The sequence below is a fragment of the Artemia sp. Qi Xiang Cuo genome, chromosome 4 (assembly GCF_049724085.1).
Source record: "Artemia sp. Qi Xiang Cuo chromosome 4, ASM4972408v1, whole genome shotgun sequence".
In the NCBI taxonomy this organism is placed as follows: Eukaryota; Metazoa; Arthropoda; class Branchiopoda; order Anostraca; family Artemiidae; genus Artemia; species Artemia sp. Qi Xiang Cuo.
In genome coordinates, this window is record NC_142797.1 from 29,619,027 (window position 1) to 29,642,306 (window position 23,280).

The window sequence follows — 23,280 nt, forward strand, 5'->3', positions numbered from 1 at the left end:
ACAAACATATCAAACAACATCCATTTGATGATGTTAATACAGAAGCCTTCATCTCAAAAGCTCTTAGCCATCTTAACAGAGACAAGTGAAAACATTGCCAGGGTGTCATTTGTTCTTTACTGAAAACAAAAATATAATAAACAGTTCACCACATTATTTATGATCATATTGCATTAATCGTTATTAATTATAATTACAAAATTTGAAAATCAAAATTTATGAAATTTCCAGGGATTAATGTCATTATATATTAAACAGTCTGTCTACTTTCATCAGTCCTTTCCAGTAATCTTCATTTTTTAGTGATTTTTTTTATTTTCTATGTTTTCTTATATAAAAACCCTTGTATAAATCGTTTAAAGCGTTTTAGAGGAAGGTTGAGGCAGCACCACCCTTTTTGTAAACCTTGACTTACCCTGGGATGCTAAGTTTTTGTTGATGTAATAACAAATGGAAAAACCAACTGCTGGAAATAAAAATTATTTTCAGTAAAACTCAAATAACACTGGCCTGTAAAAGGCTTATGGACAGCATCCCTATTCCTTTTTTACCAGTTTCTGTTTGTTATAGTTTCACTCTATAACCCATTTCAATTTCTGTTCATTTTAGTTGTCACCTATTTGTTGATAGTAATTTATCTTCATTGTAAGTTTGAATTGCTATATGACTTAATCTCTGCTTGTCTTAGGTTTTAATATGGCTCTTCACTTAATTCTTTTTTTTTTTGAAAAAATGTTTTTTAAATGAATTATATGAAAAAGATTGTCATTACCAAATAGTATAAATTCTTCAAAAATGAGAACTGGCTCTGTGTTGGTTAGGGGAGTATTATCGTGATAGACAGAAGTTTAGATAGACTAGAAAATTTCAAACCAACAACCCAATTTTAATACTCAACTAGGTTTTCCTGAAAATCTGTTGCGTGTAGTCTAACCTAACGTGGGTTTAGAAAATGAGGTTGTAATATCTGTCAGCTCAGGTACTGCAAACTTGCCAAAAATTAAGGGAGAATAACAAATATTAGATTCTTTGGTGGAAAGTTTAGGATGTTCACTACAGATTTATTTTAAGTAATGACTAGCCAAAAAAAGTTCCAAGATCTGATTACCTTATCTTAGATCATCCAGAGCTAGGAACGGCGCACAGAAGGTCTGTAAAGCCTTGCCAGACATCACGGGACTGGGCTGCAGTCGTCACATCCTTTTATTGTGGTTAAAGAGACATATCCACGCATCTCAGGTCCCAAGTGTACTGTTGTTGCAGGTTGTGTCCTGGTTGACCGTTTTTGTGCCCTTCCATCAGGGTGCCGCTCATATGCTGTGTTTGGTAGTTGATCTTCTGACATATGAAGGACACCACTATGGTATACCTGTATCTTATGCTTCTTAGGTCAATAACTAATGACTTACCAGTTTCCTGACAAAATTCTGTGTTGGTGACTTTTTCATGACATTGTTTATTTAGGATTCTTTGAAGGTATATGTTCTCAAAGACTATGACATGCTTCTTTAGTTTGACATTTATTTCCCAACATTCACTTGCATCGAGGATGGTGGAAAACACGTTGCTATTCAGAATGGAGAGCTTCAAACTCTCCAGGGAATGCTTACTACTGTGCCAAACTGGTTTCAATTTGTTAAGAGAAATTGTTGCTTGTCAAATTCTCCCCTGATTTTGTTGGCTATTTTACCATCATGTTCAATCTAACTCTCTAGATACTTAAATCTTTGGACTTGCTCATTGTTCTATCCTTGCATTGTAGTATCAGTCAAATGTGACCATGCTCTTTGTCTTGCAGATAGTTCACTGAAAGTCCCAGTTTCTTGGCCTTTTCATCTATGGTGTTGAGTAGCAGCTGTAGTCACTGTTTTGATTCCTCAAGAAGAACAGTATCATCTGCAAAGTTCAGATCAGAGATCTGTTAACAATTAATTTCACTCCAAAGTCTGAAGACTGACATTGAATATAGTCTGTTTCTATGACAAACAGAAATGGGGATAGGACACATCCTTGTTGACACCATATATTATCTTGAATAAACACATGTCCCAATTTTCTATGCATATGCAGTATTCATAATTCTTGTAATTGCCATTATCAATTTTCAATAGTTTGTCAGGTACTGCATAGTATTTTAAAACTCTCACATAAAGAATCCTGTTCGAAAGAATTGAATTCTTTTTCAATATCAGTGGAGCATATTTAGTTTTTTTTAGTCGATTCTCCAAATGATTTCAGTGCAGGGGGGAAGGGTTAGCATTTTCTTAAGTTTGTATAATGGCGTATTGGATACTGTTTCTGCGTTATCAGGTCTGGGTCTATTTAAGACTTCTAAAGATGTGAGGTCCATCTCTTGTCAATTCTCTGAGGATTTGAGACTATGTCTTCATTTTCAATATTTTCAAGAGATAATCGGTTTATTGTCTTTCCAACTATCTTGTTTGTTAGTTGGTAGAACATTTTCAAGGTCTCATTTCGTAGCAGCTTCTTTGCCAGTGCTGTCTTTTCCTTAATAATATTTCCTATGGCTTTCCTAACACTTCTTTTAATGGCCTTATCCTCATCTTTATAACAGATCTGTAACTGGACTTCTTGTTCAGGAATCAGCATATTCAGAATAAGTATTGAGGTCTCCTTGTGCTCGTTAACATATTTCCATGCACCATCCAATTACAACTTCATGGTACGCACTCTTGATTGAAGTTCGTTTGTTTTTTAGACAAGAGTCACCAACTTTTGTCAAGCGATTTTAGTGCTTCAAACCTGTTATCATGGTTGCAGCGGTAGCTGCAACCTGGTAAAGAGCGAACAACAGCCCATAGTAACCAAAAGTTACAAAATGCGTTTTGAAAAAAACTGCCCAGTGAAAAAAAATGCTATCTGACACTGACTCAGGAATGGTAACTATTATTTTGGTTCGTCTTAAAAAAAAAGTTTATTGCAAAAAGAAATGTTTGGTGATTTCTAAAAAAAGCCTGAAACCCCTCGAAAATAACGTCAAATCAAAATGAAAAGTGTACCATTGCAATCAGCATGGTTGAAAACCTTGTTCAGGGAAATTACAGTCCCCCTCCTTGAACAACAGGAAAATCACTTTTTTGCATTGGTAGCACTGATCTGTCTCCCTTTTCTTTCTTTTCTTTTCTTTTTTTTTTTTTTCAGCAAGCCCAGCGGGTTATCAGAATTAGAGCATCCTAGAGAGATGCTTAATGGCTCATTCAAAATCTATTTCTTATATCTTCGTGCTTTTTATAAATTAATTTAAAAAACTTTTTCCACAAAATGAGTTTTTCAAAGAAAAGTAAAGAACTTCATTAAACAAAAAATTAGCAAAAATAAAATCAAATAATTTACCAAGCGTGAAACTACCACAAATCAGCATAGATAAATAAATTAAACCCAAAACGAACAGAAATTATAATGATTAACCGAGTCAAACTCAAAACGAGTAGAAATTAACATAAGTTGGGAGCAAAACCCTTATGCCTTCCCAAGGCCAGAAGAAAATTTGCACTTTACTGACAAAATACAAATGAATGTGCATTGTCAGTTTAATATGCATATACTGATATTTAGCAAGATTTAATTTAATTCTTTTTTAAGATTCAATAATACTTTAAATCTTTTCGTTTTTTAAGACTTTATAGTTTGGCCTGCAAAATTTTGATTGGATGTTTTTTGGAAAATGGTGGGCGCGAGAGTGGCGTTAGTCGCTATCCAATCACTTTCAACTATTAAAAAAGGCACTAGCCCTTTCAATTCCAATTGAATGAGCCCTTTTGAAGTTTCTAAGACAACGCTTTCAAAAAAACTTTATAAGACCCAGGGCATAACTTTCAACCCCTGCCCTGAGGGTTGTGGGGTTAGGGGTTGACATCCTTAAATATCTAATTTCCGAAACTTTCAACTACGTTGAGTAAAATGGCTATCCAAAAATTTGGATTGGATGTGTTGGGGGAAAAGGCGGGCGTGGAAGGGGGGTTATTTGCCCTCATATCACTTTTGAATATTAAAAAGGGTACTATCCCTGTAATTTCAAATCGAATGAGCGCTTTTTCAACTTTCTACGACAAAGATTTCAATAAAAACCATATATGCCTCCAGGGCATAATTTATAATCCTTGCCCTGAGGGTTGTGGTGGAGTGTCCTCCTCAAAAATATATTTTTATCTGGAAATCAACTATGCTGAACAAAATGGCTATCTCAAAATTTTTATTGGATGTGCTTGGGGAAATGGTGGGCGTCAGAGGGGAATTAGTTGCCCTCCAATCACTTTCGACTATTAAAAAGGGTACTATACCTTTGAATTTCAAATCGAATGAGTCCTTTTCAAGTTTCTACGACAACGATTTCAATCAAAACCTTATATGCCTCCAGGGCATAACTTATAATCCTTGCCGTGAGGGTTGTGGGGGAGTGTCATCCTCAAAAATATATTTTCTATTTGGAAATCAACTACGCTGAACAAAATGGCTATCTCAAAATTTTGATTGGATGTGTTTGGGGCAATTATGGGCGTTCGGGGGTTTAGTTGCCCTCCAATAAATTTCGACTATTAGAAAGAGCACTAGCCCTTTGAATTTCCAATCAAATGAGCTTTTTTAGAAGTTTCTACGACAACGCCTTCTTTAAAAACCTTATATGCACCCAGGGCATAATTTTAAACCCTTGCCCTGAGGGCTTTGGAGGGGTTTCCTCCTCATAAACATATTTTCTATCTGGAAATCAACTACGCTGAACAAAATGGCAATCTCAAAATTTTGATTGGATGTGTTAGGGGAAATAATGGGCGTGGGGGGGGGGGCTAGTTGCCCTCCAATCACTTTTGACTATTAAAAAGGGTACTAGCCCTTCGAATTTACAATCGAATGAGCCTGTTTTGAAGTTTCTACGAAAACGCCTTTTATAAAAACCTTATATGCCCCCAGAGCTTAACTTAAAACCCTTGCCCTGATGGTTGTGGGGGAGTGTCCTTCTCAAAAACATATTTTCTATCTGGAAATCAACTACGCTGAACAAAATGGCTGAACAAATGGCAAAATCTCAAAATTTTGATTGGATGTGTTTGGGGAAATGATGGGTATGGGGGGGGGGGGCTAGTTGCCCTCCAATCCCTTTCGACTATTAAAAAGGGCACTAGCTCTTTGAATTTCCAATCGAATGAGCATTTTTTGAAGTTTCTACGACAACGCCTTCTTTAAAAAATCTTATATGCCCCCACGGCATAACTTAAAACCCTTGCCCCGAGGGTAGTGAGGGAGTGTCCTCCTTAAAAACATATTTTCTATCTGGAAATCAACTATGCTGAACAAAATGGCTATCTCAAAATTTTGATTGGATGTGTTGGGGGAATGATAGCGTTGGGGAAGGGGTCTTGTTGCCCTCCAATCAGTTTTGACTATTAAAAAGGGTACTAGCCCTTCGAATTTCCAATCGAATGAGCCTGTTTTGAAGTTTCTACGACAACGCCTTCTATAAAAACCTGACATGCCCCCAGGGCATAACTTAAAACCCTTGCCCTGAGGGTTGTGGGGGAGTGTCCTTCTCAAAAACATATTTTCTCTCTGGAAATCAACTACGCTGAACAAAATGGCTATCTCAAAATTTTGATTGGATGTGTTTGGGGAAATGATGGGGGTGGGGGGGCTAGTTGCCCTCCAATCCCTTTCGTCTATTAAAAAGGGCACTAGCTCTTTGAATTTCCAATCGAATGAGAATTTTTTGAAGTTTCTACGACAACGCCTTCTTTAAAAAATCTCATATGCCCCAAGGCATAACTTAAAACCCTTGCCCCGAGGGTAGTGAGGGACTGTTCTCCTCAAAAACATATTTTTTATCTGAAAATCAACTATGCTGAACAAAATGGCTATCTCAAAATTTTGATTGGATGTGTTTGGGGAAATAGTGGGCGTGGGAGGGGGGTTATTTGCCCTCCAATCACTTTTGACTATTAAAAAGGGTACTAGCCCTTCGAATTTCCAATCGAATGAGCCTGTTTTGAAGTTTCTACGACAACGCCTTCTATAAAAACCTGATATGCCCCCAGGGCATAACTTAAAACCCTTGCTCAGAGGGATGTGGGGGAGTGTCCTTCTCAAAAACATATTTTCTATCTGGGAATCAACTACGCTGAACAAAATTGCTATCTCAAAATTATGATTGGATGTGTTTGGGGGAATGATGGGCGGGGAGGGGGGGGCTAGTTGCCCTCCAATCACTTTCGACTATTAAAAAGGGTACTAGCCCTTCGAATTTCCAATCGAATGAGCCTGTTTTGAAGTTTCTACGACAACACCTATAGAAACCTTTTAGCCCCCAGGGCATAACATAAAACCCTTGCCCTGAGGGTTGTGGGGGAGTGTCCTCCTTAAAAACACATGTTCTATCTGGAAATCAACTACGCTGAACAAAATGGCTATCTCGAAATTTTGATTGGATGGGTTTGGGGGAATGATGGGCGTGGGAGGGGGGGGGGGCTAGTTGCCCTCTAATCAATTTCGACTATTAAAAAGGGCCCTAAAACACTCAATTTCCAATCGAATGAGCCGCTTGTAAAGTCTCTACGACGACCCCTTCCATATGAAGTGCCCTGCTCTAAAGGAAAAAAAAATAATAAAGGGTACATTGTGCCAACATTGTTCTTGTATGCCCTCAAGGCATAACTTAAAACCCTTGCCCTGAGGGTTTGGGGGAGTTTCCTCCTCAAAAACATATTTTTTATCCGGAAATCAACTACGCTGAACAAAATGGCTATCTCAAAATTTTTATTGGATGTGTTTGGGGGAATGATGGGTGTGAGGGGGGGGGGCCTCGTTGCCCTCCAATCACTTTTGACTATTAAAAAGGGTACTAGCCCTTCGAATTTCCAATCGAATGAGCCTGTTTTGAAGTTTCTACGACAACGCCTTCTATAGAAACCTTATATGCCCCCAGGGCATAACTTAAAACCCTTGCCCTGAGGGTTGTGGGGGAGTGTCTTCCTCAAATACACAATGTCTATCTGGAAATCAACTACGCTGAACAAAATGGCTATCTCAAAATTTGGATTGGATGTGTTTGGGGGGATGATGGGCGTGGGGGGGCTAGTTGCCCTCCAATCCCTTTCGTCTTTAAAAAAGGGCCATACAACTTTCGATTTCCAATCGAACGAGCAAAACACAAAATGGCTATCTCAAAATTTTGATTGGATGTGTTCGGGGGATTGATGGGCGGGGGGGAGGGGGCTAGTTGCCCTACAATCACTTTCGACTATTAAAAAGGGCACTGGTCTCTCCAATTTCCAATCGAATGAGCCCTTTTCGAAGTTTCTAAGACAACTCCTTAGATACGAAGTGCCCGGGTATGGAGAAAAAAAAACACATTGTGGCCACGTCGTTCTTTACTTAGTCATATGATTTATTGGATGTGTTTGAAGAAAAGATGGGCGTGAGAGGGGGTTTAGTTGCCTTCAAATCACTTTCGACTATTAAAAAGGGCACCAGCCCTTTGAATTTCCAATTGAATGAGCCTGTTTTGAAGTTTCTACGACAACGTCTTCTATAAAAACCTTATATTCCCCCAGGGCATAACTTAAAACCCTTGCCCTGTGGGTTGTGGGGGAGTGTACTCCTCAAAAACCTATTTTCTATATGGAAATCAACTACGCGGAATAAAATGGCTATCTAGAATATTGTTTAGGTGTGTTTGGAGAAAAGGTGGGCGTGAAAGGGGGTTAGCTGTCCTCAAATCACTTTCGACGATTAAAAAGGGCACTAGCCCTTTCAATTTCCAATCGAATGAGCCCTTTTTCAAGTTTCTACGACAAAGATTTCAACAAAACCCTTATATAACCCCAGGGCATTACTTATAACTCTTGCCCTGAAAACTTTGGGGGGAGTGTCCTGCTCAAAGGTATAATTTCCTGAACTTTGAACTGCATGGAACAAAATGGCTATCTAAAAATCTTTATTGGATGTGTTTGGGAAAATGGTGGGCGTGGAAGGGGTGTTAGGTGCTTTCCAATCATTTTCGACTATTAAAAAGGGCACTAGCCATTTCAACTTCCAATTGAATGAGCCCTTTTTGAAGTTTTCACGACAACGCGTTATATAAGAACCTTATATGCCCCCTGGGCATAATTTACAACCCTTGTCCTGAGGGCTGTGGGGGGGGGGGGGGTTGTCATCCTCAAAGACCTAATTTCCAAGACTTAAAAATACATTGAATAAAATGGCTATCTCAAAGCTTTGATTAGATGGGTTAGAGAGGCGGGTTAGTTGCCCTCTAATCACTTTCGATTATTTAAAAGGGCACTAACCCTTTGAATTCCCAATCGATTGAGCCTTTTTTAAAGTTTCTACGACAACGCCTTCTATAAAAAATCTTATATGCCCCCAGGGCATAACTTACAACCCTTGCTGAACAAAATGGCTATCTCAAAATTTTGATTGGATGTGTTTCGGGAAATGGTGGGCGTGGAAGGGGTGTTGGTCAGCTTCCAATCGCTTTCGACTGTTAAAAAGGGCACAAATCACTCCAATTTCCAATTGAATGAGCTCTTTTGAAGTTTTTATGACAGCGCTTTCAATAAAAACTTTATATGCTCCAGGGCATAACTTACAACCCTCGCTCTGAGGGCTTTGGGGGGGGGAGGGGTTGTCATCCTTAAAGACCTAATTTCCAAAACTTTTAACTACGTTGAATAAAATGACTATCTAAAAATTTTGATTGGATGTGTTGTTGAAAAAGGTGGGCGTGAGAGGGGGGTTAGTTGCCCTCAAATCACTTTCGACTATTGAAAAGGGTACTAGCCCTTTGAATTTCAAATCAAATGAGGCCTTTTTCAAATTTCTACGACAAAGATTTCAATAAAAACCTTATATGCCCCCAGGGAATAACATAATCCTTGCCCTGAGGGTTTTGGGGGAGTCTCCTCCTCAAAAATATGTTTTCTATCTGGAAATCAACTACGCTGAACAAAATGGCTATCTCAAAATTTTTATTGGATGTGTTTCGGGGAAGTATGGGGGTGGGAGGGGGGGTGTTTAGTGGTGCTTTAACTTTCAACTATTAAAAGGGGCACTAGCCATTTGAATTTCCAATCGAATGATCTTTTCTACAAGTTTCTACGACAACGCCTTCTTTAAAAACCTTATATGCCCCCAGGGCATAACTTAAAACCCTTGCCCTGAGGGCTGTGGGGGAGTGTCCTCTTCAAAACATATTTTTTATCTGGAAATCAACTACACTGAACAAAATGGCTATCTCAAATTTTTGAGGGGATGTGTCTGGAGAAATGCTGGGCGTGGGAGGGGGGGCTAGTTGCCCTCCGATCACTTTCGACTATTAAAAAGAGAACTAGCTCTTTGAATTTCCAATCGAATGAGCCTTTTTTGAAGTTTCTACGACAACGCCTTCTATAAAAAATCTTATATGCCCTCAGGGCATAACATAATCCTTGCCCTGAGGGTTGCGGGGGAGTGTCCTCCTCAAAAGTATGTTGTCTATCTGGAAATCAACTACGCTGAACAAAATGGCTATCTCAATATTTTTATTGGATGTGTTTGGGGGAATGATGGGTGTGGGGGGGGGGGCTAGTTGCGCTTCAATCACTTTCGACTATTAAAAAGGGGACTAGCCATTTGAATTTCCAATCGAATGATCTTTTTTTACAAGTTTCTACGACAACGCCTTCTTTATAAAACTTGTATGCCCCCAGGGCATAACTTAAAACCCTTGCCCTGAGGGCTCTGGGGGAGTGTCCTCCTCAAAAACATATTTTCTATCTGGAAATCAACTACACTGAACAAAATGGTTATCTCAAAATTTTGATTGGATGTGTTTGGAGAAATGATGGGCGTGGGGGGGGGGGCTAGTTGTCCTCCAATCACTTTCTACAATTAAAAAGGGCACTAGCTCTTTGAATTTCCATTCGAATGAGTATTTTTTGAAGTTTCTACCACAACGCCTTCTATAAAAAACCTTATATGCCACCAGGGCATAACTTAAAACCCTTGCCCTGAGGGTTGTGGGGGAGAGTCCTCCTTAAAAACAATTTCTATCCAGAAATCAACTACGCTGAACAAAATGGCTATCTCAAAATTTATATTGGGTGTGTTTCGGGGATTGATGGGCGTGGTGGGGGGCTAGTTGCCCTCCAATCACTTTCGACTATTAAAAAGGGTACTAGCTCTTTGAATTTCCATTCGAATTAGTCTGTTTTGAAGTTTCTACGAAAATGCCTTCTATAAAAACCTTATATGCCCTCAGGGCATAACTTAAAACCCTTGCCCTGAGGGTTGTGGGGGAGTGTTCTCCTCAAAAACATATTTTCTATCCGGAAACCAACTACGCTGAACAAAATGGCTATCTCAAAATTTTGATTGGATTTGTTTGGAGGAATAATGGGCGTGGGGAGGGGGGAGATAGTTGCCCTCAAATCACTTTCGGCTATAAAAAAAGGCCACTCCAATTTCCAATCGTATGAGCTCTTTTCGAAGTTTCTACGACAACTCTTTGATATGAAGTGCCCGGGTATGGAGAAAAAAAACAAAAAACACATTGTGCCCACGTCGTTCTTTACTTAGGCAGCGCTAGCGCGCTGCCTATGATTCAGCCATCTGCAAGTGCCATATGGCACTAAAATGGCACTGTTTGTGCCATTTTCAAGGGGTGGCGCTAGCAGGCTACCAGAATATCGTAGGCAGATTTTTTCTTGCTCATATAAAAGATATTGCTCATATCTACGTTCTTCCTATAATTCCACCATCTGCAAGTTCCAAATGGCACTAAAAACGGCACTTTTGATGACATGTCTCAAGTGGAAAAGCTGTGGCTAGTGGGCTATCAGAACTTTTAAGAGTTATGTTTAATGGCTCATCTGGAAGCTATTGCTCATATCTATGTGCTTTTTATTAATTCTATCCTTCGTAAGTGTGATATAGCACTGAAAACGACACTTTTGGTGCCACTTCTTAAGGGGAAAGGCTCTGAAGTACAAAATAAGTATTGTTGTAATAGTTATATTGAACCCTTAACTGAAGGTTCACAAGAACCCCTCCTGTACACTCCCCCACCCAGCCCCCTTAGTAAGTTTCATAAATCCTCTGCTCACCAGTAAGCTACTGCAACGTTAGCAGGCACCATAGTAGATACATGTTTAATGGCTCAATGAAAAGCTATTGCTTATATTTACTTGGTTTTTACAAATTCTACCATTTATTAGATTTCACAGATGTCAATGTTAGCTAGTTTCTTGGGACAATTTGCAATGAACTCTTTGTCAAGGTTGAAGCATTAGCTGCAACCTAGGAAAGAGCGAACCACAACGCATAGTAACTCAAAGTTAAAAACGTTTAAACGTTCTTTTTTCTTCTTTTTTCCAGACCTAGCGGTCAACAAAAATACCATAGAGAGATGCGTAAGAGCTCATTCAAAAGCTATATCTCATATGTACGTGGTCTATATAAATTCAGCCATCTACAAGTGCTATATGGAACGAAAAAAGACATTTTTTATGCCATTTCTTAAGGGGCGGGGCTAGCGGGCTACTAAAATATCGTAGATAGATTTTTAGTAGCTCATATAAAAAATATTGCTCATATCTACGTTCTTCCTATAAATTCCATCATCTGCAAGTTTCAAATGGCATTAAAAACGGCACTTTTGGTGCCATGTCTCAAGTGGAAAAGCTAGGGCTAGTGGGCCACCAGAACTTTCTAGAGTCATGTTTAATAACTCATTTGAAAACTTTTACTGACATCTACGTGGTTTTTTATCAATTCTGCCATTCGTAAGTGAGATATAGCACTGGAAACAAAACTTTTGGTGCCACTTCTTAAGTTAAGAATCTAGGAGGTATGAAACGGTATCATTGCAATAATTATGGTCAAAAACCATTAACTGGACGTTTTCAAGAACACCTCCCACATGGTCCTCCTCCAGACCCTTAATAAGCTACGCATTACAGTCGTACAAACACCAATAAATTGAATTAGATTATTGTTTTGTTAGTACAGCGCTGGACTTCAAATTAGATTATCATGCGTTCGATTCTTGCTTGGATTTTTTTTTTTTAATCATGGTTTGTCTCTTCTTATGATTACTTCTCAGATAATTCACTATTTTTGCAAGTATGATGCACTCATTTTTTAAAGTATATCCCGGGAAGGCTCATTTTAAACCTATTACTCATATATACGTGCTTTTTATCAATTTTAACCCATAAGTGCCATATAACACTAAAAACAACACTTTTGGTGCTACTTCTTAAGTGGAAGTGTTTGGGTGCATAAAACGGTACCATTGCAAAAAATTATGGTCCAAAGCCCTTAACTGGAGGTTTATAAGAACCCCTCACGTATACTCCTCATCCAAGCATTCTTAGTAAGTTTTATAAATCGCCTACAAATCTCAATTTTACTATCCATAAGTGCCGTATAGCACTAAAAACGGTACTTTTGGTGCCACTTCTTAAGTGGAAGAGTTTTGAAGCATAAAACAATACCTTTGCAATAATTATGTTCCAAAGCCCTTAACTGGAGGTTTATAAGAACCCCTCACGTACCCTCCAAGCCCTCTTAGTAAGTTTTATAAATCTCCCACTCATCTTAAAACTATAATAGATTAATGAAAACAAATTATTTGAATCATACCACGTTTAAACTCAAAATCAATCGGGAAATAAGCTTGATTGAACAACAGTTTTGTACTGAACTTCAAATTTCCCTCTGTATTGAAGTCTGTGAGGTAGTCCTACCGGTGGTAATTCAGGGGAAGGGACGTCCTTTCTAGGGTCCTTTCTGCAGCATTTACTAGGGGTATTTTATCTCCCCTAGGTCAGTGAGATGATCAAAAATTATATTAAAAAATAAGTTTTCAACTGAAACTAAGGAGTGACATTAAAATTGAAACGAACAGAAATTATTCCTCATAAATAAAAAAAGATTATGGCGGCGTTGTTTCTACATCAAATTTTAATCAAAAATGAGCAAAGATTAATTAAAAAAAAAAAAAAAACAGAATTTTTCGAAGGAAGTAGAGCGAAGTTGAAACTTAAAACGGACAAAAATTATTACTTCACAGCCTATCTAATATATATCAATAAAACTAGTACAAATAAACCGACTAATTATGTTTCCCAGGATTATAGAAAACTAGTGCTTAACTGAAAACACTTATAATAATGTATTTTTAGGTTGTAGTTCTTCGATCCCCTTACAGGCCGGTCTTTTGGACTAATATTGGGGGAGTTCTGCCTCCTCTTCCTGCTTTGCGCAGACATGGTGACACTGAATATAAGCTCAGCTTTTATTTTAAGCAAGGAATAAAGCAAGTGGTCTCTGTACCAGGAGCTATCCATAGTGATTATGTCTTCGTACTGTTGCCTTAATTATGTTTTTTTTTTTATAGTGGCGTCATTGAAAAGAACAATGCTACTAGGAAACCCATGGAAATTCAAGGAAGTAATGACAAAATGCTTGTTCATTTTTATTCTGATTTGGCTTTTAATATGAGTGGTTTCAACATAAGCTACAAGTAAGTAAAGAATTTTGGTGGCTTTTGTTAGCCTTGAAGGAATTTTTTTTCGCTTTTTTTGTTGTTTTATTTCCCCACTTTGAAGAATAGCTATTTTTTCTTATTTTTTTTTTGTCAATTTCTAAAGTTTCTGAATTTTCTTGATATTCTTGAATTTCGCCTTGAAGGAATGTTTTTTAGCTTTTTTTGTTGTTTTATTTCCCCACTTGGAAGAATAGCTATTAAACTGGTCGCAATAGTCTCTCAGTTAAGGTCCATTCGTGCCTTATTTTTCTTCATGAACTATCAAAAATAATAGGTTGGATGAAGCTAAAAAACTAAGGAAAATATTATAAAAAAATTGAAAATGTGCTCGTTCTTGTAAAAAAAAATGAAGTAAAATTGTTGTACATTAGGAAATCGGAAAGTTGCTATTTATGATGTAAAAAAAAGGGTAAAGAATAAATTCTTTGCTCTAGGAGCCAAGACGAAGTTAATTTCAACCTACCTGACCCACCTGAAACCACTGCTAATAGTCTTGACAGATCCCTCATTTCCATTGTTCAAAGCCTTCCTGCATTATCTTATGAGCTACCCACTGACACAATACCCCTAATTTCCCCGCTTGATATCGTGCATTTTTGGCAAAACTTAAAAAGTCAGGCATTTGTTCCTTGGATCTCCCAGATTTGCTCAATGAAGTTTCAGTGGCATCCTTTAAGTCCCCCCATTATCTTTTTTTTCTATTCTATTCTTTTTTTTCAGTGTCATTATTGAATCCGGTCAGTTTCTTACAGTTGGAAATAAGTTTTCATAGCCCCAGCCTATAAGAAAGGCAAGAAGCTTGACATGGAAGGAGTTCGTCCTATCTCTTTCCTTTTGATTTTCCCAAGACGGTATGAAGTTTTCCTTGGGGAGTGGCTTAAGGATAATATCTTACCTCTCATTGATCTGGGACAATTCTTTAATCTCAGACTCACTTCTACTTCCCATTACCTGGTCCATCTTGTTGACTTTATTGAAAAAAGAATAATTGGAAAGAATCAAATACTTGGCTAAATCTTTGACCAGATTAGCCGAATTTGTTAAATCTCGGTTTTGTTGATTTTTAACCAGGCCTTTGGCCTTGTCAATTATAATGTCTAAATACTGAAACTAGTCAACGAATTCTAAATTAATTTGTTTGTAAAACTGGTAGCGTTGTTTCTACCAAATTGATCACGAGCAGTCCACTATCTGCATCATTGATCTAGTCCCTACCCTATCCACAGCAGAATATCCCAAGGGGCAATTCTAGTTTCACTCGTTTTTCAGCTATTTTGGACTAACTGGCTTTTCCAAATATTTCAATGGTAGGTGAAAATTTGTTCGATTACTCAAATGTCCTAGAAACCTACAACACGTCTTAATCAGCCACCCTATGAACATCCTCAATGGTACTGCAAGTGATACCTCAGCCTCAAAAATAAGGGTCAAGCCCTCAAAATCCACAATAATGCCAATTGGTTTCCTTAAATCATCGTCCCTGTTTCTTTGTCTAATTCCTCCTGATATTTCTCTTCTCTCCTTGAAACCTCTAAGTGTCAAAATCCTCTTTTATCTAGGGTGGTGTGTTTACTTAAAAAAACAAAACATTCTCAATATCAGGGTTCCTACATTCCTCCTAAAACTCCATGATAAAGTCTCACATCCCATTCCTGAAAAAAATCCACATCTTTTGTTGGCCACTTGAATATGCTTTTCCCGTTTTGTAACATGACTTTTCAAGTGAGTCTTTAGATAAATTGAATCTCTTCAGAAAAGTATCCTTTGAGTAATCTTCAGGTTAAAATCCCCTACTCTCCCCTACTAAAAAAAAAAAAAAGGAGATAGATAACCCTTCATCAAATTTTTCTCTTTTTTGGTTCCCTCCCACTTTTCTCGTTTATTTTTTCTTATTATTTTTTGTCAATTTTTAAAGTTTCTGAATTTTCTTGATATTCTTGAATATCATCTTTTTCTTTAGTTGTACATATGTATGTGATTTCGTTTTTCATCATTTTTATCATGTTTTGACCTTGCCACACTTAATCTGTGATTTTGATCTGTGTTTGTGTCATTTTACCCTTAAAAATGCTAATTCGTCGCATCAGCGCTTGTGCTGTGTTCATTTTGCGGAATAAATATTATCTTATTGCTTGTTGGTATACATTTTTTTTCTAATGCATAATCACTCTAGACCAAGACCATTCTCATTGTGTCGTAGGATCGACGCTTTTATTTTGTCCTTGCCTTTTTTTTCTATCCTGCCGCTTCGGTTAAAATGGTTAAATCAATGGTTCCCACCGATTGTGGGTCATGCCCCACCAAGATATTTCTAAAATCCTAATGCCCCATGGTTTTATTTAAATTTTGTTATGCAAAATTTTAAGCACATTCATTCATCCGAAGGAGCTTTAAAAGGCTATTCATTTGGTATCTATTTTTGAATCGTCCTCTAGGCTTTTTTTTATAATGAAAAATATTGTCTGAGCACAACACTTTTTATAGGCTCCACTGCAACTGAACCCTTGTGCAACTGATCCCCATGCTACTGAACCCTCCTGCATCTTACCCCAGGTGCAACTGAACCCCTCTTTTACTGAACCACCTTGTAACTGAGCCCCCATGCAACTGAACCATCGTGTAACTGAACCCTCGGGCAACTGAACTCTCACGTAAATCAATCTCCATGCGACTGAACCCCAATTTAACTGAACCCTCGTCAAGCTCAACCCCCGTCTAACTGAGCCTTCGTGCAACTGAACCGTCATACCACTCAACCCCCGTTTAATTGATCTCTCGTGCAACTAAACCCTGTAAAACTTAATCCTCAATTTTACCCACATTCAACTCCACTTTCACTCAACTCAACATCCGTGCAACTCGAGCACATTCAGCTCAACCCTCATTCAACTCAACCTCCTTGTAATTCAACACTTGCGCAACTCAATCCCCATTTGTTTCTACCCCATCCCCATTCTACTCAACTTCTGTGCAATTCACCCGTCATTTAACTTAGTTCTAATTCAGCTTAACCTCTGTTTAACCAAAACCTCTCTGACTCAATTCCCATTCAAATCAACCACATTCAGCTTAACCCTACGCAAATCAATAACATATCTGAAAATGTAATCCAGCCCATTTTGTCGGATGTGGCAAAAGCTGACTCGATGAAATGGTCTTTGTTGGTAATTCTTATTTCTCTTTTCTTTTATACCGCTTCGATGTAAAACTATTCCCCTCCCCATCTAAAAAACAACAATTTATCATTCTGTCCTATATATTTGAATTTTAGCAGAGCTTTTCAGGCCCAGGGCTAAAACCAACTTGAAGGTCATGGTTGCAGCAATAGCTGTACTCTAGAACAGAGAAAGTCCATAGTAGTCAAAATCTTAGAGACATATTAAAAAAAAAACATTATCTCATAAGAAAAACTTGCCGTTAAGGCTGATTTAGAAATGATAGCTATTACTTACATTAATAGTAAATGTTTATTTCGGAAATTTTTTTTGGGAACTTCTAAAAAGAGCCGGAAAACTGACAAGTGTCCCTTTTTTTGTTTTATATCTCCAGTAGTTACGGAACTAGAATATCGTAAAGAACTGTTTAATATTATTTGAAATCTAATATTCACATTTTCACGCTTTTTATAATTTCCACATGATAAAACCATCATATAATGGTGCCTTATGGTGCCTTATGGCACCGACATCCAACTTTAGTGTCAATTCTGGATTGTAAGGGCTTGAAACCATAAAAGGTCTACTACTGAAATTTCCTTGACTAACAATCCTCATATTGGTGTTTAAAATCCCCTTCTTGAATACTGCCCTTCCCAGTCACCTTTGCAAGTGGAAAGCAAAACAATTTATTTTCATTTCAACACTAAAATCAATTACAGAAAAAAATCTTGGAAATTACAAAAAAGTGGCTGGTACTCAAACGAGTTTTCTTTTTCTTTCTCTTTTTCCCCAGCACTAGCCGGTCAGTGGAACATCGTAGGGGCACTGAAATCGATAACCTTATGAGGTTCTCGGAATTAGTGTTTTATTTTCCTCACCCCGTGAAGGTGTGCATTAACTAGTCACCGGTTTCACGTTACATAGCATACTTACCGAACATACCGAAATTTTCAAATTAAAAGACGATTGGTTGAGTATTCAAACCTGCTGAGAAGTATAATAATCGCCACCGTCACTATATTCTTTTAGAATTTTTCTTTCAGCAGAAATTTTCGAGTCTGTAAAACTTTGGTTTCTTCCCAATATCTCTCGATTTTTTTTTTCAAATTCTTTCTGACATATGTGTTCCTATCCTATTGAAATTTAAGTCCGACAAGAGTACGTCCTATTTCTAATCTTAGAGCTGTTGCCCAAACTCAGACCCTCCCTCCTCCTCATTAACACATAAAAAAATATTTATAATATTTGACAAAGTACGGGGAAAGAAATCAAAATCTGGTTAGATAGATGGAAACTGGATTTAGTCAAATTGAAGGGAGGGATTTTTAACTTTGCCATGTGCACAAAAAGATACACGACGGCAGCATCCCGACAGTGAACTATTTCCAGTTGCTGTCAATGACGAAATTAGTTGCAATCATGGCTCTGCCAGTTCTCCGTCCTAGGTACTATTAAGTTTAGCTTGTCCGAATGGGTGACATGAGTTAGAAACTCCAAACGAAGCAAGAAGCCTATTTTGAGCTTCTAATCAGTACTATTTGAAACTTATTCTTAGGTTGGGTTGAGTTCAGTGAAACAAGGCTTAATTTAAATATGGTTGAGTAACACAAGGGTTAATTTAAAAGAGGGTTGATTTAAACGGGGATCCAGTTAAACGATGGTCTAATTCAATTGGGTTGGTTTGTACGGGAACTAAGTCAAACGAGGGTTAAGTTAGATTGGGTTGAATTGCACCTGGGCTGAGTTGTACGGGGCACAGTTAAACGGAGGCTCATTTATACAAGGGTTCAGTTAAATGGGATTGAGATGCACAGAAGCTCAGTTACATGGGTTCAGTTATACGCACACCCCTTTTATGCAGTGTATAAAGTCATTGTAACACTATAATGTTTTCCGTGATCTTTAAATGCATTTGATTGTAACGCCATTCACATGAAAAATATTTTTTTTTTTATTAGAGGCTCTAAATTAAAGACAGCCAAAGGGTGTACGTCCTGCCCATGACCTACCAAAACATTGCCATGCCCCACGTTGGGAATCATGGGGTTCCATCCTTGCTCCATGTGGCTCTTGTAGAAGGTATGGACCTTATGCTGTGTTGGTGAATATGGCATTTCATTTTGGAAAGCTGCATATAATTCTTACCTAGAGCCAAAAAGGATGGTTTTGTTTTATCTTGAGCCCGAGCCTACCACGTTTAGGCTGTACTTTGTGGACTTTAATAATCATTGCGAGGGAGAATTATATGAAGTTTGACTCTCAAGCTTTTGTTACTTTTAGCCATGTCTCTGCTTTCGAGTGAAAAAAATAGGTACAAGTGCAGAGTTAGTTCACTTCATAAGGAAACGTTAAAAAAAAACATTTCTCACTTCATAATATGCAGAATAATCCTAGTTAACATATATTACATGGGGAGGCCCTTTATCTTCACTCCTTTCACTGCTATACAATTTTTTTTAACAAAATTCTGAAAAACAAATATATATTCGACTGGATTTTCCGTTTTCAAATAATCTATATTCGTAGTTAAACACCATCAGTGCCATCCACCAAAAACATATTAATACCCAAATACTAATGAATTAGGTTAAGTTAGGTTAGATTATTTAGATGGCACTTGGGTGTTTGTTTATAAGCGATTTTCAAGACTTCGAGAATAGGCACAACTATTTAAAATATGATATAAAAACTGGAAATACAAGGAAAATAGTGAAGATAAAGGTTCTCCCCCTGCGAAATATGTTAACTAGAATTATTCTACATATTATGAAGTAAGAATTATTTTCTTAACGTGTTTCCTTATGTAGTGGACCAACTTACACCAAAAACTACACTGTAGAGATCAGGAAGGCATCAATTTGAAATAGAATTTGAGCTGGCATCTAAAAGGGCTTAAGATATGCTACGTTTTCTAGCCCCTTCGCCGAAATATCTTCTTAGAATAAGACATTTTTGAAGTCGCAAAAGGAGAATTTTCTTACGGGTTCAAAGTACTGCAATCTACTGTTGCTTGCCATTTTTGTCTGTGATTTCTGTTGAGTTTGCCATTTTGTATCTTACATGTAGGGCGAGACAGAAGGATTTAGTGACAATAGAAAGTTGACATGCAGCAAGAAACTCTACTTTTGAATAAAGACAGATACATTTTTTTAACGCTGATAAATAGTCCTTGATGAGCAATCCGTTATGGCATGACGGGATTGATCTCTGCTAGGTGATAGGGGGTCTAGCGTTTGATTTCAGCTGCCACGGTCAGGAATTGCATGGAAAATTATGCTTTGGCGTCTCTAATCAATTAAACAAGAATATCATGAAGTCCTTCATGAGCTGATTAAAGGCCTGACATCGGTTTTTCCCCATAAAAATTCGCTTACAAGATGTACCATTGAAAAACTTTGTGGAGTTGAGAACTTCATCTTTGTGGTATATATTGAAGAGGAGAGGAGTAAAGATGGTGAAAAAACTGATTTTGTGTAAAATCGGGAAAATCCTGTTTTGGAGCAAAGAAGCTTAGTCCTGACTGGTGGGAAGCAAGCAACGTTCTGACTCGGTCAAAACCGATTTTAGCTCAAGCTGCAATTAGTTTTCCCAACTGCCAAGTTTTTAGCAAAAATACAGACATGCGACTCCTTGTTTAAAACAGAAACACACACTGGTAAAGATCGGACGACGTAAAAATGAGGTGTGACAGAGCGGCAGCTAAGATTGCGCCTTGATCAACTGACGAATATTGCCTATCATACCATCTTTGATTTGTGCGAGTCTGGGTTTATTTGTGGTTCTATGAAACAGCTATAAATTTTGAACTTGGAGCAATTTTAAAGCTGGCCATATGAATACCAAGTGTTGTAAGTAATTGCTGAAAGACATATGTGACAAAAAAAGAAAAAAAAAGTAAGAAAAGTAAGAAAAAAATTTGTGCGAACTCGCAAGAGTTTCATTCTATTTAATTTTATGGTCTTGAATGGACTGTTGAACAATTTCAACTTTTTTTTTACACCTTATGATAAGCCTCTTGGGACAATCTAGGCTTTTTTCTTCATGGTTTATCCTTCGTATATTGGTAGAGATAGTCATTTCGTCATTATGATTAATCTATAAATAAGGAAGCTGCAGATTATTTCTTAAAGAACTGTGATTTTATTATTTTTTTCCCTGATTTAAAAAAAGGTGAAAATTATGAAAAAGAAGTTCAGCTTTTATTGGAAAGTTAGTACATTTATGTGGTAAATTGGTGAATGTGGCAACTGCGTGGTAAATGTTATAAATTGTTAAGTGTAACAACTGTTTGGTAAATGTTGTAAATTGGTATCACAGCTCTCGTTTTGCTAGATAAAGAAGAATAATCAAACTCTGGAAAGGGAGTGTAAGCTTAGTTTCTGATGTAAATTTAGGTTCTTCCATCTCCCTAGCTATCCCAAGGGGTATGAATATAGGCTAATACTAATGTAAATTTTTAGGGTTGGTGGCTGCCCCAAAGGAGGGAAATCTGTTGAATGCAGCGGAGAAGGTATGTGCATAGATGGTGTTTGCACATGTAATGCCTTTCGCAAGGGACTTGCATGTGAAGAAAGTGTCTGTCCAAATAATTGCTCTACAAACGGATTTTGTAATCCTGAAAACCACAAATGTATTTGTAAAGAAGAGTTTGCAGGTACGTTCATCGTTGCCTTTCGTTCTAGGTAAATAATCATTAGAAGAAATAATGGCATTAAAGAGCAAAAATATACAAACAAACATAGCAATCAGGTTCCTGATATACAAAAAAAAGGAAGATAACGACGAAATTTGCGAAAACAGTGAATCATAGGCAGCGCAAAGTAAAGAGCGATGTGGGTACAATGTAGTTTTTTTTTTTTTTTTTTTTTTTTTTTTTTTTTTTTTTTTTTTTAAGACCAGGGCACTTCGTATCGAAGGAGTTGTCGTAGAAACTTTGAAAAAGGCTCATTCGGTTTGAAATTGAAAGGGCTAGTGCCCTTTTTAATATTCGAAATTGATTGGAGGGCAACTAACGCCCACCATTTCCCAAAACACGTTTACTCAAAATTTTGAGGTAGCCATTTTGTTCAGTGTAATTGAAAAGTCCGGAAATTATGTAGTTGAGGATGACAACCCTCCCACGTCTCTCAGGGCAAGGGTTGTAATGTATGCCCTGAGGACATATAAGGTATATATAGAAAGGGTGATCGTATAAACTTAGTAGGGGGCTCATTAAATTGGTAATCAGAAGTTCTAATGCCCTTTTTAAGATTCAGAGTGATCGGAGGGTATATACTCCCCACACACCCCGTATTTTCCCGAAATGCATCTGTTAGAAGTTTTGAGATTATTATTTTTGGTCGTAGAAATTTCGAAAAAGGCTCATTCAATTGGAAATTGAAAAGCTAGTGCTCTTTTTATTAGTCAAAAGTGATTGGAGGGCAACAAGCCCATTTTGAGATAGCCATTTTGTTTCAATTATTCATAAATAAATTTTTCATAAAAGTAATGTGTCGCAAACAAAAACCTGAAGGACAGCAGAAAATTCCCTAAAGTCAAACTCATTGTTACAATTGAGAGGAAAGATCTCATTTCCTCCAGATCAGAAGGATAGTCATATCACCAATCTACTGTGACAACTATTAATTTAAAAATATTATTTCGTTTATGGCGTGTAAGATGTGGTATTTATGCGTGAAAACACATTTTCCGTGTAATTGAGTTTTTTTTCCACATCTATAAACATATTTTTCATCAAACTATGGAGCAGTATGAAAGCAAAGCAGTAAACCCAAAGCAATATTTTAGTTGATCTATATACTGTCTATATACTATATACTACATTTCTATGCTACACTTTGTTGCTAGGATTTGAAATTTCCAGGCTTATTTACTGCACTTACGATATGTTCCAAAGTCTAATGCAAGCTTGCTAATATGTGACTATACATTTTTTTTATATTATTGACATCGTTGCAAGATCCTCGGATTCTGACAATTGGCTAAACAAGATAATAGGGTTACAATTTTAAGCTAAAGTCAAATAACTTGAAATACTAATGAAACATAGGATATGTTTTATAAAGTAAAGAAGTTAATATGTAAAAATACACAAACTGATTACTAGCGCTGCGCGTTCGGCGATTATAGCTGAAACCAGAGTATATTTCAACTCCCACGCCAGCAAAGATTTTTTAAAGAAAATTATCTTTAAATTTTAAGTGGAACTACTAGATTTATAAATTGACAATTGTGACAAAAAGCCCGCTTCGCAGGGCTTTTTTCGCTTGCTACTGTAGGCAGCTCGAGCCTTTATCTCTCGCATGATGTTGTTATGACATCATTCCAGGCTGTGTTTTCTGCTGTTTATTCTAAAAAATTTATTGGAATTTCTTTATATGGCCATTTTTATGTTCCCAAATTCTCACGTTTGTACTTTGATTAGTTTAGCTTAATTTTCAGTATGAACACCCGCAAAACCCCATACAAAAACGTACGCGCATTCAGAAAAATTAAGTTTTCTTACAAAAATATCTCAAACACTACATAGCATACCCTTTTCAGCACTTTGCGGATGAGGTTATCACCTACTACACATCCTTT

At 37.3% G+C, this 23,280-nt stretch overlaps 1 protein-coding gene across 1 annotated transcript in view; it reads left to right on the forward strand.

Moving 5' to 3' along the window:
- Positions 1-23,280, forward strand: part of dsd (attractin-like protein dsd) — a 119,159-nt gene that overhangs the window by 14,352 nt on the left and 81,527 nt on the right. Inside the window, exons 3-4 of the mRNA XM_089087485.1 lie at positions 13,391-13,516; positions 21,159-21,352. Coding sequence (XP_088943611.1) covers positions 13,391-13,516; positions 21,159-21,352 — 320 coding nt within the window. The remainder of the gene's footprint in view (positions 1-13,390; positions 13,517-21,158; positions 21,353-23,280) is intronic.